Below are 19,538 nucleotides of genomic sequence, written 5' to 3' on the forward strand. Positions count from 1 at the left end.
AAATTGAGGAATGATTAAGCAAATCACACTAAATGTAGAGTCATTAAAAATATGTTAACATGGAATTTTAATAACATTGTAAATGCTTATATTTAATTTAAGGGGGAAAGTATTACATAATTGTATATTAGACATAAGCTCAATTATATAAATATTATATAAGAAGTATTCAAAATATTTTAGCACTTGTTTCCTCTGAATAAAATTTTATCCTTTATAATTCTCTTAATTTTCTAAAATTCTACAAAGAATAAGTATAAACTTTACATTTGGCAAAATTAGATACTAATTCTGACTGACCCATAAATACTAAGTTACACTGCATATAATTTCACTAGATCAGATCTATAAACAGAATTTAATTGGAGAAAACTGAGATGGAGAAGTAGTGGGTGAGGTCAGACCTCAAGGCACTAAGATATAGACAGATGCTTATGACATCACAATCTAGAAGACAGGAAGCAGCAATGCCCTGGATCTTTAGCCTCCCACTGGCTCAGAGCAGTCTTTCTAGGGAATAAAAAGAGCTTCATGTGTTGTTCACAAAGTATTTTCAATGTGAAGTGGCTGAAGAGAGCATGGAATCTAGAACTATGGGCTGCAGCAACTACTAGTGATATTTAATTTTTTTCTAAATTGAAAACTTGTTATATACACACACCCCACACATAACAGTAACACACACCATACCTTGCGCAGTTTTTAGAGGGATTGGAAGATCTTATGTCTGTAAATACCATGATGCCTGATACAAAATGTATTTAATAAAAGTAGCTATCAGCTTGGTTTCCAAGGGAGTAGAGAAATCACTGGTTGCAGAACAAAAAAATAATCAGCAATCAGTAATCGGCAGCAAAGTCCCAAGAATCATAACACAGTAATGGGGAGTTCGTGATGAGCAATATTCAGAAATCCAAACAGGCAGGCAGCACCAGGGAGTTCAATCAATGAGTGGTCTTAGCTAAAAAGATGAATCTGAAGTCTCTGATATTTTTAATATTTGTAAATGTTAAAAATTAAAATCCTAACATTCTTGTAACCAGGGATTTGAGCTTAAAAAATAACCTATATTGCCCAAGTTATTCAAAGTGCAAAGTTCAGTGGCCCCCATGTCTTGCTATGTACAGAGTAAGCTCATTAGCCTGAGATTTATGGCTTTGAACAGTCTGGTCCAATCTGCCTTCCAGTCGTTATTTCCTATGATACCGTGTACATTGCCCTATCCTTCAGACACACACACTCAATCACTTGCTATCTGCATGTTCCTTTGTATGCTCATATTCCTTCTGCTCACTATTTGTTGATTGAACAACCAAATGAATGAATTTATAAAGATACACTTTCAGTATCAAATCATCCCATGTTTTGTTACCCTTTAAAAATAATCATAGAATTCTTTTTGATTCTCTCCTGACGATGTACAGATTGATCCCTGATTATTGTTGCCTGTTCATATGTTTCTTGAAATGAACATGTGAGCTTCAAAACTGACGTGATGCTTTGGTTTGCAGCGGCAGCAGCGGCAGACATGGCTTACCACCACATCAGACCTCCCATTGGCTATTCGATTCCCAAGCCCATCTCATCTCTGCTGATGCGAGGGTGGAATGCATGTCCTGAAGTGAGTCATTTCTATTTCCTCCTAGAAAATGTGTTATGGTCAAAATCTGTCACAAATAGTGTAACACCAAAGTCTTCTTTCAGGGTGTATTTTAAGGCTGTCGAGGCAGGAAGACTGATCTGCCTTCTGCTCTTTCATCACTAATTGCCTCAAGAAGTCTGAGTAGCTCATATTTCTTTGCTGCTGCTCTCTGATTTTGAAATGTTTCTCACAGTTGATTAGTAAAAGAAAAACCAGGGGATGACAGATGATTCACACTCTCATCTTAGCTGCAATTTTATTAACTATGCTTCAGCCACATTTAGTCATTTTCTGAAAAAACACACACACAAGTTTAGCCCGAGACGCAGACCTTGGGGCAGAGGCCTGGGGACAAGAGGGCCCTACAGCACTGGGTCCAGAAGGAGGCAGCAGACTGGCCCTAGTCCTCTGAGTGGCTGTGATAAAGTGGTTAAGAGCATAGATTTAGAGTTCAAATGAAGGGATTGATATTATGGAAGGAATAAGTAAAATACGATATGTAACCATTTTAAAATATGATCATTGATCTAAGAGAGTAGAAGGAAATAGTCACATAATCCCAGAATGAAATTGCAGACCATCTGTCTGCAGGAAAGGATTCTTCTTTGTACCAGGCAGACTGATGTCTACTTTGTCCTCAGAGACTGACAAAGGAGGAGATTCCGTAACTTCTCTCCTGAGAGCACAGTTTAGTACAGTGTCTAAGAGTCCCTCTGACAGTCGGTTTTGTTGTCGATTGAATTCCTTGTGTCTAGACGTCAGTCCACATTGATTCTTCTGAGTGGAGAGAATTAGTTCACATTCTTCACACTGGAGCTCCTTATACAGAAAGGCCTAACAGCCCTTATTCATCCAGCTCCAGCCACCCTAGTTATTGCTGTCTTTTTCTTATAGGTCTTTGTTTCTGATCCTTCCCAGGCACTTTATCTCTCTTTGACAAAGAAAGGAGCAGAAAAAGGGAGGGAGGCTATTGTTATCCCAGGAAGCATCTCACCACAGGAGAAATAGAAGAAGCCCCAGTCCAGACGTTAGGAAGGAGAAGGCAACTTTCCTATTCATTTTCAAAAGGCAAAACCCAGACCAAGTCTATACTCAATCCCACAAGTGCACAGAGAACTCTTATGAAGAAAAATGAAGACTATTGTGGGACATGAATTGAGTATCTCAGAAGAAATAACTTCTACTCCTGACCACTTAATCTGACAGATTACATATTTATTTGTGTAGAATCTTTTCTCACTACCAGAATGTTAGCTTCATAAAATCAGGGACTTGTTTTTGTGTGTTACTTTTGTTTTGTTTGCTGTTATAATCTCAGCACCCAGAACCATACATAGTAGATGCTCAAAAACATTTGTTGAGTAAATGAATGAATATCACTATTGCTTATCAGTGCCTCCAATCATCTCATCTGGACTTTGATGTCCAGAAAAACATGTCTTAAAAATTACATGACTTAAGATAGTTTGGGATAAGCTTTCCTTGTCTCTCCATATGAAATTTAGATATATTTTCTAGAAATAAATATGCCAGATACCTACTCCAGAATTTCCTTCTGTATGTGGGATATGAGCTCTTCCAAGGTGTAACACAAAATAACAGTCCAGGGAATCCCTTTTGTTTTATGAACTGACTTTTCATGATTATAGGTAAGGGACATATGGAAGTTTTAATTTGGGGATAAAAGCTAGTCATTGGAAGCTTCTAAAAGTATTTTGGGGGTAGAATGGATGCCTAAGTAACAGATTGGGAAATGATAAAGAGAACCAGAATAGGGCCAAAAGAGGGAATATATTATACGCACTAACACACACATATACACTAAGAGGCCAAAAATCAAGTACTTAGTGGAAATGTTTTATTGCTCAGCAGTGAAGACTTTCAAACATAGGTCTGGGCTCTGGAGATGAGGTTCAGGGAAGAGAATAGGGAGAAAGCAGAGTAGGAAATCAAAGTCACCGATTGGCAACATCTGTGCTTGTCACTCGGGTGGACTCTGGGTTGGTTATGGTATCCTCTTCAGCATTATGAAATTGATCTTCTTCTGTATGTGACATGCCTGAGTCGTCATTACATGGCCCAGTACAGTCTTCACCATGTCAGTAGGCTGATAGTGAAGAAAAAGGGAACAATGGGCTAGTTTTTGTTCTTTCCTCCAACAATTATTTATTGAGTCTCTACTGTATGCAGCCCCAGGAATAGGTGCTGGGGTTCCATGGAGATATGCGTTCAATGGAGTTTAAGGCCTAGCGGTCAAATGAAGATTAACCAGATAAGCATATGAACATTTTTTAAAGTACAAGCTAAGATAGAGGAAAAAAGATTAGATGAGAATACACACTAAAGAATACTAGCAAGTGGGGAACACAGAGCTAGTGCAGGTCAGATAAGGCTCCTTGGAAGAAACCACATTTGAACTGAGATCATAAACATAAACAGGAGTTTGCTCAGTGAAGGTGGTTGGTGAGAGATAAAAACAAAAACAAACAAACAAACAAAAAAACAGTCCCCAAAAAAGAGAACATGTGCAGATTTGTTGTGAGAATACACAGGGGAGAGACTCAGTTATTGAAACATGGTAGCCACTGAGGGGTTAAGTCTTATACCAGGCACCATATGAAACAATTCATCTTTAGATATAAGACAGTAACATCATGCTGTCCTGGTCATTATTTTTTAGATCATCAACTTCACTACTCATTTTTTCTCTTATGTCTATTTTTGCCTCAATTCTTGAATTCAAGGCACCTTATTGCTTTGCATGTGTGTCTTCTTAGTGAAGACCCATAAAGATAAACCATAATCAAGATCCATAAAGATAAAAGAAAATGAGAATGCCAGCCTATTGGAGATGGGAATGCTTATTGAAAAACAGTGAGAGGTGGGAGAAAGTCCTCATAGTAAAATGTGATCAGATTTTAGAAAGCCTTGGAAACCAGAATAGGAAATCTGGACCTGAAATTATCGGCAAGTATATTTTTGTCTCGAAAGCAGTGAAAGAAACATGATTAAAAGGTCATTTTTTAAATTCATCTCAGTTTGGTATGAGAGATTTATTCATTTGAAGAAGTATATGTAGCTCCATAGTGAGGCAGGCACTGCATTACCTGCTAGGGTGCTTTCAAAGAGCTAAGCATTGTTTCTTCATGTGTGGGCTGCATATTACATGCTCCAGAGTACCCTGGAATGTTTGTTAAAACGAAGATTCTGGGGCCCTATTCTAAATCTACTGAATCAAATCTCTGCCATGGAATGGCAACTCACATTTTAACAAGCACCCCAGGTAATTTGTGCTCCATAAAGACAAAGAACGAGTGGGCTGAACGGAAGCAAAAGACACTGAAGTCAGAGCACCCAGCGAGGCTGCTAGTGCAGTAATCCAGTTGATTACAACACAAAGACTACAATGGTTACCATGGGGATTCAGAAGCAGGGGGAAACCTGAGAACTACTTCAAAGGAGACGGAACATCATAACGAGGTGAAAGACTGGACTTAGGAAATGGAAGAGAGAAAAGAGTCCAAGCACTGTCATCCCGGACTTCTGAGACGCTGCCAGGGACCAGAGCACTCATTAGGCCCATAGATATCAGGGATATTGTTGGCAGCGAGAGGAGAACAAAACCCAGGGCTCTGCATGAAGGTGAAGGTGCTTAAAAATATAAGCAAAGGAAAAAGAAAAGATAGCTAAGAAGGAAAAAAATAACCTGTTCTACACAACGGAGGGAGCTGTCAATTAGAATAAAGTTATTGGGCAAGAAGTCAGCAGAGACGCTCCTCTCACCTTAAAGGTGCTTAACAAAATGAAGTGGGAACAGGGGAGGCAGACAGATGGCCCAGGATGGAAGCTCAAGCAGAGAGTCGGAACAAAAATAGAGGGGAGAGGAGTTGGAAGTTATAACCAAGAAAATTTTGGATCCTGGGAGAAAAGAGAAAGAAGAGAGATCATAAGGTTAGGGACTTTCAAAATAAGAAAATTGTCATTTGCTGGCAGTTTTGAATAGGAAAGAAAACAGAAGGTAGATGGAGCATGTAAGCATTACTTACATGGTTCTAATCATCTTTTAAGCTTTATAATATTTCCAACTGTTAGACATAGAGACCTAGACAGATAAAGAGGTGAAAAGGAAGTTAGTTGCCTTTGCAACCTTCTTTTCCCCCCAATATGAAGTGTAAAATAGTCTATGCCTTGGCGATATGCTTTCAACATTTTACTGGGATATTTGAGTACCCCTCTAGCTTTTAAATAAATGCAGCATCGAATGAGAGATGCTTATTCTGCCATTACTTTTAAATCTAATATTTATAAGCACATTTAATTTCTGTGCATAAGAAGGAGTACTCACACCAAACAATAGTGGCATGCTAAATTAAAGAAATCAAACCTTGAAACTTATATGTTAATGGGTTATTTATTTTCAAAATCTTAAGTTAACAGCAATTGGCAATAAAGCCCCTTAAAATTCCTTTTGTTCAGGACCCATTGTGTTGATCTTGAAGCTCCATTTGTTCTTCTAAAATGATTGAAGCCAAGATCTCCACCTAGTGGATTTAAAGGATTTTACAGAAATCCTTAAGTGTGTGTGTGGTTTGTTTTTTCTCTTAGAGAATTAACAGGTTTTAAAGACTTCTACTTAAGAACTACCATAATTGTCAACAGAGCAGTCACCAATAGCTGAAATACACCAATATGCATATCAGCTAGACTACAGTTAACAAGCAAAGCTCAGTTTTTATTTTCATACCACAATTAGGAAAGCAGATCAGGCGCAAATATGAATATATAATCATCTCTGTAGAAAGCAATATTGTAATACCACTAATTGAGATGTGTATAGTAATTTCCATAAAATAAACATCAAGTGTAAATCTGCTCAAGTACTTTTTTTCATCTTTAATCTTTCATTTGCTTAAAGCTTTTTTTTTTTAATTCTCTTTCTTTTCCAGGACTAGGCTATACTTTTCCTTCCCATTTTCCCATTCCTTAGAGGAGAAAACTCAATTAATTGTGTCAAACACATCCTGTGGCTCCATCTTTGATTTTTGCATTCTATTCAACCATGTACTGTTATTTCACTGATAACAGAGTTGCTGAGGATTTTTTCCCCCTCCAAAATAATGCATTTGAAATGCATGCAAAGGCTGGGGATGTTTGTGTGTCCTTTTGAAGAAAGCTAAGGTAGAACATGATTATTATTTGAGTTATTTTGTTCACTTTGTTCTGCCTCTAAAGGTGATGTATGGGCATATTCTGCAGATGGTGGATCAGGGTATGTTTTAGAGCAGAGTTTTCAGCTTCATTTATTCTTCTAGGAATTAGAGGCACCTCATTTTCTGCCTCTAAATCTCTTTTAACTGTGGTAAGAGGGGACGTGCTTCATGTATCTCCACTGTCACCGCGCCTTCTCTCAGTGCACTTTTATCTTTATCTGGGTGAATTTTCTGAGCCTTTCTCAAACCGTGCATGTTACTATTTATTTGAAGATCTATTTCACTAGGAGGTAGTCTATTTTTGGTTTCATGGGAACTCATGATACTCAAATCCTCAGCTGTAATTGTCGTCTCAACAGAACTTGAACCATGTAATACAAGAGTTTGACTTTTTCCATTTTCCCAAATTTGCTACTTTTCTTTTGTGGTGCTTTTTAAGGTATTCTGTCTGGTCTGAATTAACAAACTAGAATTTGACTTGCTTTTATCATGCATTTTCCCCTCCTCTTTCCCTACTATTTTTATCTCTGGTGCTTCGGTTCCATCATCTCTGGGCAATGTATGTGTGTGGTCAGTGTCTTTTTTGCTACTATTGGGTAGATGCCAAATGCCTTGAGTTCTAAGAGATGTGCCAACATCTTTGGGAAGTTCTAGTCTATTTTGGTACCAAACTGAATTTGTCTTCATAAATGTTAGGTTGTCCTTGGATTGTGTTTGGGGAATGAGAGCAGAATCATACGTTTCTGTTTTAGGCAGTATTTTTTCTATATCAGTTCCCTCATCCATAACACAACTCTCCATCATCTGATGTGATATTTGAGGTTTTGTCAGTAACGTTTTTTCTTCGTTTCCAAGTTGTTCATTACTTGAGTGTTGCACCGCATGTTGTAACATTTGATTTTGATGGACAGTATGTTCTGTGTAGGTGTCACCGACAAGTTGTGTTTGATGCTCTGAGGACAGAGAAACCTGGTTTAGCTCCCTGGTCATAGATGTGTCCTGCTCTGTGTGCTCTGTGGGCTCTGCTGCCCCTTGCTCGGCGGCCCTCCTGGGATGGCCAGATGCTGAAAGATCACTTCCTGTATTTTCCGGAGAAGCTGGTAAATAACTAGAAGCTACCAGTGTGAGGTGAGTGGCACCCTCCACTTGCTCAGTTGAGAATGGAGAGTGTGCGTGCCTATGGTCAGCTGCCTGGCGTGTGAGCCCAGGCCCTGTTACAGGGCTTCCATCAGGAATGAGACCAGGAGGCTGACAGTGGCCTTCCATGGAGCTCTGGGGGACCACAGATGAGCTGTTAGCATTGAGAAGAGGAGCCTCTTTGGTGTGTTTATTGTAACAGGGGGTCTGATTCGGGGCCTGTTGGAGAGGCAGCCTCTTCGAAGTGACTGCAACATAATCGTTACTCTCTGGCTGGTGGGGGGAATCTGCAGAGGACAGGAGGTTTATTTTGGCTCCTTTCTCAGAAGCTTTGGATAGTTTATTAGCAGGTAGCAGTACTTGTTTACATTTCCTTGGGAGTTCCCACAAGGACTTTTCTGGATGGACTCTGACTTTTCTAAAAGGGTGTAAATTTAATTTGATCCTTAAGTTTTGCTTTTTAATTTTCCCTCTGGGGTCAGATGGATCGCGTCTCTTTTTTTTCGGAATCTGTCCATCAGTAAACCATCTTCCTCCTTCCGTTCTCTCTCGGGGACTGCTAGATTTTTTGAGATTCAAGTTGGCCAGGTGGTTACTTTGAATTTTCTGCTGTTTCGAATGGGTTGATGCTTCGGTTGATGTCACCAACCTATTTTTTTCAACTAAACCAGGATCATGGGAGCTAACATGCTTAGGGGAATATGTTTTCTTGATGTTTGTCGATAACCCTGTTAATTCCATGTTATCTTCACTCATGAGGAATTTTTCTATGGCTCTATAAATTTGGATTTGCTCTCTCTCAGACTTTGAATGTTCTCGATGATTTGGCTTCCTTTCTTTTGCATAATCATTAAATTGGTCATAGGGCACATATTTACAAATAAGAGAATTGTTTGGCTGAAAATACTTAGGCCTGCTCCGTTTTAACAGTTCACAAGGATCGTCGTATTTTGACCTATGTTTGTGTAAGATCTTTTGTACATAGTGTCCCTCAGGCTCACAAGGCTTGGATGATGAGCTTGTAATAAAATGTCGCTGCCTGTGAGGTTTTAAGCCATTGTTTCCTTTTTCTATTGGAGGCTGCCATGACTCATTTGTTAAATGCTTTTCAAGACTTTCTCTTGCCAAGGCTGAAGCGGATGTTGCATATCTTCTACTAAATATGTCACTGCTGATATCTGCGGAACAATAAATGCAGGAATTTAACACTGAGCAGAGTTTTATGACCCAACCAAACAGATGCTTAGAAACCTTATCTAAGGTGTAAAAATTATTCCTCTGATTATGGCAATTCTTGAATATGTTCTAATTTTAACCAAACCCACAAAGGACATATGGCAATTTGGTGTGTTTGCAATGGCATTCTCTATGGTCACATTTTAATCAGTTGGGATGCTGACTTAAAAGCTGTGGAATTAGAAATAAAAATGTTCAGACTTGTACATCTTTTAATTAGTTGTTAAGTTACTTTTAAATATGAAAATAGTTAAATCTTAAATCCTTTTCAAATAGCTGTAGTAATTTTTTTCTGCATTCATTTTTCAGTTGGAACAAAATGTTAGAAAGAATGTAATACAATATTGAGTAATGTTGAAGTTTTAAGTTTCAACAACAAAAGAAAAATACTTGTGATGCTCTTGGATCAATCAAAAACTGCTTAATATCCCAACACTTAATGCAGTATTCACTAAATATTTGTTACGTGAATAATAATGTTAGAATATGGCCTGATCTGTGTTAAAAAAAATCTCTGTCTGGGACTTTTACATGGTGCAGGTTAATGACACATGTTAAATAATATTAATGACAAAAACATTACTAAGAGTCAGGCACTGTGCTAAATATTGGACATTCATTATCTCATTTAATAATCAAGGGAATCTTAATCCATTGGACAAATCCTATTAACCTATCACTTTTACAAATGAAGAAAAAAGAAAAGCTTGGAGAGGTTGGATGTTTTCTGCCAGTCACATGTCAACTTAATGATATGGGCACCACTGGACCCAGGTCTGTCCGACACTAAACCCTATCCTCTTAACCATAGTGCATATGAAGTTTAAAACTGCATCTTATCAGTATACTTTTTCAATTTTGTGAAATTGTTGGTTTTATACAGAGGAAGAAAGAAGTATTTCTGTTCACTGATGAAAGGGGGAGGTGAACTATGCCTCAGACTAGCATCTAATATTATTGAAGGTCTGCCTTCAGCTTCCCAGGTGACCTTGGAGAAGCCACTTACTGTCTGGATATCAGAAGATGAGACTAGATGGGAACTTTATGTGGATATAACTTTATGCGGCATAAAATTTACGTGGGTATAAAATTATTCCAGAGAAAGAGTTTGAGGCTTTATCCGATTCTAACAAGAGTTCTACGACTAAGAGATAAATATGAAGAACTCTGACTAGATCCTCTCTGAAGTCTCCTCTCCCCCTGAAACATTATAATTCTCTGCTTCCAGACTAGAAGGCACCATCAGAGTGATGTTGCCTCTTCCTGACGTCTGCTCTGGGGTGGGGATGGCCTTGGTTGTTTTCTCCTCACATACCTGTCCTCTGCAGCTTTCGTACAAGGCCTGGCATGTAACAGGATTTCAAATCTTTCTTAAAAGTAATCATATTGGTCTGGCCAACCAGTGTTCTCTGTGTGAAGCAGGGGACGGGGTGTTAAATGATTAAGGGGCCATATTCCCTTTGAGGTATGATTTTCCCACAGAGAAGTTAAGGCCTTGGGCAAAGCTAAAATGAAACATATGGCTAAGGTATGATTCTATCAAAAGGCTAAGAGCTTATTTTCTTTATAAAATAAACCAATCTGATCTGATTTTTATGGCAGATGTTTCTTTCCTCAGCCATTCCTCTTTTGAGTCAAATCATCGGTCCCCAGAAACTAGTAAAAACTAGAATCTGGGAATGCAATGGAATAAATTCACACCCTGCCTTATGCTGCACGTGAAATAACATCCAGTTTTATGTCTTTTCACATTGTTCCCAAATCCATCCTTAGGCCCAGGTCCCCATGGCAGGAATTTCTTGGTGCACCGAGTACCTTGTCATTCAGATTCTGAGAGAAAGCTCTGCTTGTTGTAAACCAATTCAGATAAATGACAGGAGCCTCTTTACAGAGCAGCTGTCAAAGTTTTCACTGCTGAGCCTGAAAGCATCGCCTTACTATTCAGGAAGAAAAAGGAAGACATTTAATTCATTGCCTCCACCTAAATATTGACATCGCCCATGTACAGTGGGGAGATGTCACGGCCAGATTCGCTTGGCTCCCAACATGGGACAATGAATTAAGTCCTGACTTTCCCTGGACCGGGAAGTTATCATCACTGACAGCTCAGCAAGCAAAGTATGTGTCTTGACATCATTCCTGAAATGAATCACTAGCATGAGAAGGCCCATTCTTCTAACATGTCATGCTCTGGGAAGGTTGCTTACTGCAGAATTGGCATTAGAGCTCGAAGGATGTTGGAATGGAAGCCAATATTCAGCCTCCCATAAATCTTAACAGCACTATTGCTATTTAAAAGGGTTCTTTTATTTTTTTTTTTTTAACATTGTTAGGTGTTGGATCACAAAGTTCTCTTTACAACAGGCACAGGAAGTACTCCCAGCTGCTGTGAGGGTGGGGAGTTTTCTCATCCCAAACGCACATGCACACACACATGCATGCACAAACACATGCACATGCACGCATGCATGCAAGCACACATGCATACATGCACAAACACATACATGCACGCACACATGCACAGACACACAGGTTTTTTAGAAAAGGAATAGACCTGTGCTACATTGATTTTTATTCTGTGGAGGAAATTCAAAGAGGCTACTGCTTCAGAGGAATTTAAATGGAGTGGGATTTTCTCAAACCAGACAACTCACCTATTGTTCTTGTTATGTGCTGTGGGAGCATCTGAGCTTGGACTTCCCCAGGCTCGGGGTCCCTTAGATTTTCAGTTCTCTCTGGACAATGTCTTGTAAGTAAGCCTGCTTCATTAACAACTGCCATGTTCCCAGGAGGCGCTGAGCATCCTGACTGCAGCAATCTGCCACCGAGGCCAAGGGAAGTGCTGCCGGCCTCCTGATCCTTCCCTTTCAGGTTTCTAAATGGTTCATCAAGGGCTGTGGACTCAGAGGTCAGTGATGCTTGATGGCTGCTTCCCTGTAAAGGTGGCATTTCCCTTCCGGACCCCACAATGGACATGACCTTTATCTCCTTTTCCTGAGTTAAGTGGCAGTTACAGTATCCCTTAGCGTGGTAATTTCTTGCCTCATGAGCACACAGGGATTCACCAAAGGTTCTGCAACAAAGCTTTTCTGATGTGTGTTCATTTGCTCTGCCTTGTTGGAGTTTCCAGTTAAATACAACTAAGCCTAGGCAAGTGAGACCAACAGCCCCTGCGACAAATAGAGAGACCATTAAAAGATAACATCATAGGAAGAAACATAGAAATCACCAAATGTGAAATCCACAGATATCAAGGTTGATGGCCTAAAGGGCATCTGAGTGGATGGGAGATCTATCACCATGTGGAAAAATGTCAGTTCAGACAAAGGTGATATTATGGATATGTTCTGTTTCCTCATTTGGATCTTTACTTTGTGTCTATTTAAAATGATAAAAAAACAACAACAACAACAACAAAAATCTGGAATGCCTTTGGTAGAAAAAAAAAAGACTTTTTAAAATATATATATTTGTATTGATTTCAGAGAGGAAGGGAGAGGGAGAGAGAGATAGAAACATCAATGATGAGAGAGGATCATTGATTGGCTGCCTCCTGCACAGCCCACACTGGGGATCGAGCCCGCAACCCAGGCATGTGCTCTGACCGGGAATTGAACCGTGGTTGAAGGCTGACCTCCTGGTTCATAGGTTGACATTCAACCACTGAGCCATGCCGATTGGGCAAAAAAATAAAAAGGCTTTTTACATGGACTAAAATTCACTTGATTTAAATAATTCCTGCATTAGACTTCTTTTCCTGCCTGTGGAAACCAGTTTAATTCCAAATTTCCTATTTCTCAATCCCATAGCCAATCTCTAAAGTAGTCCACATTAAGGAAATACCCTGAAATGATCATATACCATAATCTCCTCCTCAAAAAGAAAATTTGATTCTACATGGTATTGTTGTATTTTGAGCATCCCTAAAGATTCACCCCTAGCTCAGAATACCTTCATTGGCTTCCAACTACAAAAGGCCAAACTCCTTGATATTCAAGACTTGGTGCAACAGGCTATGGCCTCCCTTCCTAGCCTTGTGTCTCATTATTTTCCACATTCAAACACTATTCCTCAAACTCTTCAATTTATTAGTCTTAAAATGTGCTTCTAAGCCTTTGTGTATGCTCTTGATGATGCTTGTGATACTTTCTCCTACCTCTGTTTATTTGAATTTTAGTTAACCTTTAAAATCTAAATCAATACCTCCAAATGTATTGATATGTTTTCTATTTTATAATCTTGCAAAAATCCCTCCCTTCTATGAACTTCCACAACAAAATGATTGACATCTAAGTTAGAAAGCCTGGAACTGTCGTTTCTTGTCCTATGTTGCTGGGAGCCAGTCCATCCTTGCTGCTTGACACAGTCGCTGCAGGGAAGAAACATCTGCACAGCATATGTTTCAAGGGACTTGGCTTATATGGCATACTGTTCTTAATATGTTTGCTCCCCTTCTTGGCGCTATGTGTTTTAACCAAGGTCACCTCTCCGAGAAAGGTTGTTTCCCCAGGTAGGAATTTTTCCCTGAAGTTAGGGACGGAATAAAACCCCTTAACTAAGTGCCAGGCGGGTAGTTAATCACTTTAACTAAGAACAATCACGCTTAAACTACATAATCTTTACTCCCTGGAATGGAGATAAGAAACAACGCCCTAACCTTTGGAATAGAAATTGACAGGATTAAAATCAACTGGTATAAATACAGATGTAACAAGACAACAGGAGACACAGAACCTAGAGACAGGACTTGGCTGGAGATCCTACACAGAACCTAGAGATAGGACTTGGCTGGAGAACCTACACAGAACCTAGACACAGAACCTAGAGACAGGACCTGGCTAAAGAACCTAGAGACAGAACCTAGAGACAGAACCTAGTGAGAGAACATTGCAAAAGATCCTGGACAGAACCTGGCTACAGAACTTGGCTGGAGAACCTAGACAGAACATGGCAGGAGAACCTGGAGAAGCTGGATGGAGAACCTAGTGAGAGAACATGGCACCAGAACTTCGCTGGAGATCCTGACCAGAACTTGGCTGGAGATCCTGGCTAGAGATCCTGGCTAGGCTGCTGATCAACTGAAGGCTGTCTCCATGTCATTCCTTCTTTGCCGACTCCGTCCACACCTTTGGGGACCTCTGGACCTGTTGGGGTTGGTCCCCAACACTATGTAGGTATAGCTTCTCCTCTGAATAAAATTTTAAAGTTGATGTTTCTCATACTCAAGTGTGGAGTCTAACCTGTTTCTCCCTTGCTGTTTCCGATCTCAGCAAATGGCATCATCAACCACCTACATGCTCAAACCAAAGCCTATGAATTATACCTCAGGTCCCTCTATATCACAGTGATTTCCTTTAATCTTAGCATCTAAAAGAGTAAAAATTATTCTGCTCACTTTTTTCCTGTTCACTGTCTGTCTTTCCCTGATAGAATTAAGCATTATGAGAAAATGAACATTTTATTTTATTCAACATTGTATCTCCAGTATTCATAACTGTGGCACAGTTGAGGTACTCCGGAAATGTTTATTGAATATTCTTAAATAAACAGAGGAATTCTGTTTATGAATTCTGATAATGAAAAATGCTGAGTGGTCTAATCTTACAAATCCCCAAAATGGTGATCAGGAGGACATGGTGTCAGTATTGATTGATTTAGGAGCAACATATCTAAAGCTAGCTCTGACTATAACTTGCTGTGTGACCTTGGGCAAGTCAATTTCCCCAGAGGATTCCGTTTTCTGTAAATGACATTTCCAGATGAATGGATGATAGAGATGTGAATGAGATGATAGCACTCTAGGCTCATTGCATCATGCCTGGTTCTCTCCGTGGCAGATAACTTTAATGGAAACATGTTGATATTTTTTTAAAGTGAAAGAAAAAGGAAGGTATCAGACATGGTTGTTTCCTTTTTTCTCTGTTAAAGATAAAGATTAGCCAAAAAGAATGGCAATTTCTGGTAAAATCCTCCAAACTTTGTGTAGTTTACTAGATCTTGAGGTCTTATAAGTGCATTTTAATTTGACAATACAGTCTCAGAGAGTGCTATAACATATTGAAATAATTTAATTTCTATTAAAGACACAACATTTTTGGAAAGTAGTAGCAAAAGTTAGATCAGAATATTTTTTTAATATATTTTATTGATTTTTTACAGAGAGGAAGGGAGAGAGATAGAGAGCCAGAAACATCGATGAGAGAGAAACATTGATCAGCTGCCTCCTGCACACCCACCACTGGGGATGTGCCCACAACCAAGGTACATGCCCTTCACCGGAATCGAACCTTGGACCCTTCAGTCCGCAGGCCAACGCTCCATCCACTGAGCCAAACCGGTTAGGGCTAGATCAGAATATTTTTATTGCCAGTTCCTGGAGTTTGATTTATTCCAAAGGAGGGCTTCAGTTTTCAGATGTTAAAAATGTATGAAAATAATATAATTTCCGATACACTGTCTCTCTCACATGGAGTAAGAAAACTCAGAATTCAAAGCTTTGTTCTGACACTTTCCTTGGGCAAGTTCTCTAACCTCTCTGAGCCTTATTTTCCTCCTCTGCCAAATGGGGATAATTAATATCACCCAGAGATTAAATGAATAATATATATGGCATGTTTCATCCAGTGTTTTGATAAAGTTCAATGAATAGTCTCTGTGGTTTATGCTTACGATTGCTGCTGTTGTTATTTGAGTTTTGTATTACCCTATATGTCCTACAACAGTCAGCTGTAAGGTAAAAAAAATTCCAAAAAAACAAATCATAAAGAGAATATGACTGATGCAGGTATGAAACCAAACAACAAAAGAAAATAAATACCTAACTTGTCTTAAATATATACATCAGACATTGAAATGGAATAGCCATAATCTGATTATAGGGTAAAGTTTCCCCTATAATTGTGTCTGATTGGCAAAGGAAGCACTGTTGATGTTAGGGCTGCATCTCTGGACAGGTATGGTTATTTTCTGTTTGTGCAGAGAGCAAGAGCAGCCAATGAAGCTTGCAGGCGGACTGAACATGATATTAAGAAGATGGTTGAGTTTTCATTGCCATGGGCATTGTTGCTATTTTTAAAAAGTGTTCTGACAATCTTTCTGAGTTGGAAAAATGAAACAAAATAAAAAGCAAAGTTAATGATAAGTTCTCACTGAAGTATTAAAACTACCCTACAGCTTCATGAAAGCTTTCTCTGTTTATCCATTAGGAGACAGATAAGAAGTCCAGATGTCAGAGTTTGGTGCCAAATAACCACCTATTGGTTTTAAATTAACTGATCTTATTATTTATATTATTATTAATTATGATGATTTATCTATAACTGAGGAAGAAAATTGAATCAGAGACCAAATTAGCGTTCTAAGTCTTTTTTGCCACAATCTAGAGGTATAGATAAGTGACCACATTTTTACTTCAGAAGGACTAGAATCTTAATGGAATAAACCGATATCAAAAGTCAGAGTTTTGTAAAAGAAGAGTGTCTTTTCAATACAGTATCTTTAACAATTACTCAATGGAAATTACATTATTATAATTCACACTATAACACAACATGCATGTAGTTATATTTATAATTTATCCGAACTTATTCATGCATCTTAAGCTGCCTATCGTTTTGACAAAATCTTTGGAATCCTTAGAATTTGTATCTTTCTCTACACTAATGCAGAGTTGTTAACTTTTAGCAAAATCCTCTCTGAAAATAGATACTTAAAAGATATTTAAAATTACCCTTGTTATAATATTTCCAACATGATGTCTTACAAAACATAATTCAGTGAAATACTCTGTGACAAAAAGGGTTTATGGTCAATAAGTTTGAGCAATGCTCTGCATTATATCTTCCTGTTAGATTCCTGATGCTCATTAACAGAGGAAAGGCCATGAGAAATGCTGCAGAAAGAAGCCCATTGCACTTTGCTTTATCCAGTGTTGCCCAAACTTATTTAAACCCCACAACATATGTGCTTATATGTGCATCTGTGTTTTTTTATTGCAATATCTATTAATTATCTTCTAGCACTAGTATTCTAAGAAGCACATTTAAGGAAAAACTATCCACTGCCCTATTGTTTCTCTTTTATAGTAAATTATTTCTTAGCACACGTAATTACTGACATGACTGCATAGTTTTTAAAACAATTTATCTTTCTTAGAGGATTTAAATTGACTTCTGAGTGAGTTTGATTGCTGCTAGTGGTACTTCCTTTTCTAGACCTGGTGCTGGTCTCCATCTCTCCTGATTATAAGTATAACTTAGAAGTTAAAAACCTGATGTTCAATTAATTTGCTGGAAATCTGCTATGGAATGATTATTTAAAGTTCATATTCAAAATACATCATACCAGTCCTGGATGTAGGTCCCTGGTATTCCAGATTTGCAGATCCCGCTGCCCCTCCTCCCAACACACACACACACACACACACACACACACACACACACACGTCTCATCACCATGGTTACCAAAGGTGCAGAGGGTTTTACCATGCACTGCAAGCATAGGGGGAAAACACACAGTGAGGTAGATAACTCCAGAAATTTCACGCAGATTTGGTCTTCCGCTAATGACACCAAGAATCACTGTATATCCTTCATTCAGTGAGATGTAATGACAGCTGATGCATGATTTAAGTTTTTTTTAATTACCATAAAAATTTAAAGTGTTGAATATTTTCCTCTCCATCAGTCTGGGAAGGTATGGGCCAAGTTTTAGAAAGAGACAAACAGAAATCTTGTATTTCAAAACCACAAACAGGAGAAATCCAAGGTACCGAGAGGTCAAATGACTTGCCCAAAGCCACACAGCACGTAAGAGCAGAGCCAGGAGTCAAACCTGGGCCGTCCAACTGCAGAGCTCATGTGCTTCATCACTGTGCTGTATGACCACTGAAGAGCAGGGTGCAATGACTGTCATAATAGCATCTCCTCATGCACTAGGTAAAGCCCACTGAATCTTACCACAACACAGAGGGGCACACAGATGTGAGTGCCTTGAAGAAAGAAACTATGTCTCATAATGTTATTAATTCCTCTTTCCCAGCATCTTAATGAATACACCAGTCCGCTTTGGCATATGGACAATTGACAAACTATAGATACTATTCCCTCATTACAAACAAGAATACTGACGTCTACATAGCAAGGTAACTTACTCAGGATCACAGTGCTAGTTATACCGGGACTGGAGCTCTTGAATTCTGGTGCAAGCTTGTTTCCTTTATGTTAGACAACTTTTCTGCAACAGGACATTCTTGTAACCTGTGCCAGATCAGCTAACATCCTCCTACATCTATGGATACACTCTCCCTTCCACAAGCCCTGCTTTTCCTGATTGCCTGCGCGAGGTATCACTTCGTGTACCTTAAGAATATGGACAAGAGGAGGGAGGAGAGCAGGGTATACTTCTTCCTGGCCTACCTGCAAAGACAAGGACAGTCAGCAGGGCCACATCCTGCCCCGGGAGGAGGGGACTCCTGTCCTTTAGAACCAGAGTGAGGTTGGAAGCCCTGGCATCACAGTTGGTGTCGGACAGCCTCAGCACGCTCTTTGCACCGGCCACAGCTGCGGGAGATGGCTGGCAACTGAGGTCCTTGGCATTCCTGAGCTTGCGAGCAGAAGACTTCATGTAGCTTCTTAAAAACCGGGCCAGGGGGTAGAGATCACAAGTGCAGCTCCACTGGTTCTTATCCAAGCTCAGAAGGATTAAGTGCTTCAGTGGGGTAAACACATCCGGCATCTGGGCCAACCGGTTTCGGGAAAGGTCCACTTCCTGCAGCTGGGGCAGGGGCCGGAAGGCATCGCTCCCAACGTAGGAAATGAAATTGTTAGATAAATCCAGATGCCTGAGACTGCGCAGATTTGTGCCTCCAAAAGCGCCGTCTGTCAGATTAGTGATCTGATTCCCGTCCAGCTGGAGCCGGGTCAGGTCCCGGGTGTTTCGGAACCAGGCCCCTCGCAGGGTGCGGAGGGCGTTGTTGCTCAGCGCCAGCACCTGCAGGCTGCGGAGCCTGCTGAAGGCGTGATCGGGCAGCGAAGCGCTGGATATCTGGTTGTGCTCCAGCAACAGCGTCCGCAGCTTCGAGAGGCCTTGCAGGGCATCCTCCTGGACGGCCTGGATGCCGTTCCTGCTCAAGGAGAGCAGGGCCAGGTTGAACAAGAGGGACAGATTGGCGCTCTCTATAGAGGAGAGGGACCCATCCGTGCTGATCAAAACTCTGGTGGTCACAGGGACTGCTGTGGGGGAAGAAAAGCACAGGCTAGAGAAGCAAGATACACCCAAGCGGGCGGGGAGGACAGTGGAGAGCGAGGAGAATC

The 19,538-nt window shown here is 39.8% G+C and overlaps 1 protein-coding gene across 1 annotated transcript in view; it reads left to right on the forward strand.

Annotated features, from left to right (window-relative positions):
* The window catches only part of LOC102425104 (serine/threonine-protein kinase TNNI3K), a 285,729-nt gene that overhangs the window by 207,725 nt on the left and 58,466 nt on the right, over window positions 1-19,538 (forward strand). The window contains exon 22 of the mRNA XM_023751739.1: window positions 1,512-1,621. Coding sequence (XP_023607507.1) covers window positions 1,512-1,621 — 110 coding nt within the window. The remainder of the gene's footprint in view (window positions 1-1,511; window positions 1,622-19,538) is intronic.

Source organism: Myotis lucifugus, unplaced genomic scaffold, assembly GCF_000147115.1.
Source record: "Myotis lucifugus unplaced genomic scaffold, Myoluc2.0 scaffold_25, whole genome shotgun sequence".
Taxonomy (NCBI): domain Eukaryota; kingdom Metazoa; phylum Chordata; class Mammalia; order Chiroptera; family Vespertilionidae; genus Myotis; species Myotis lucifugus.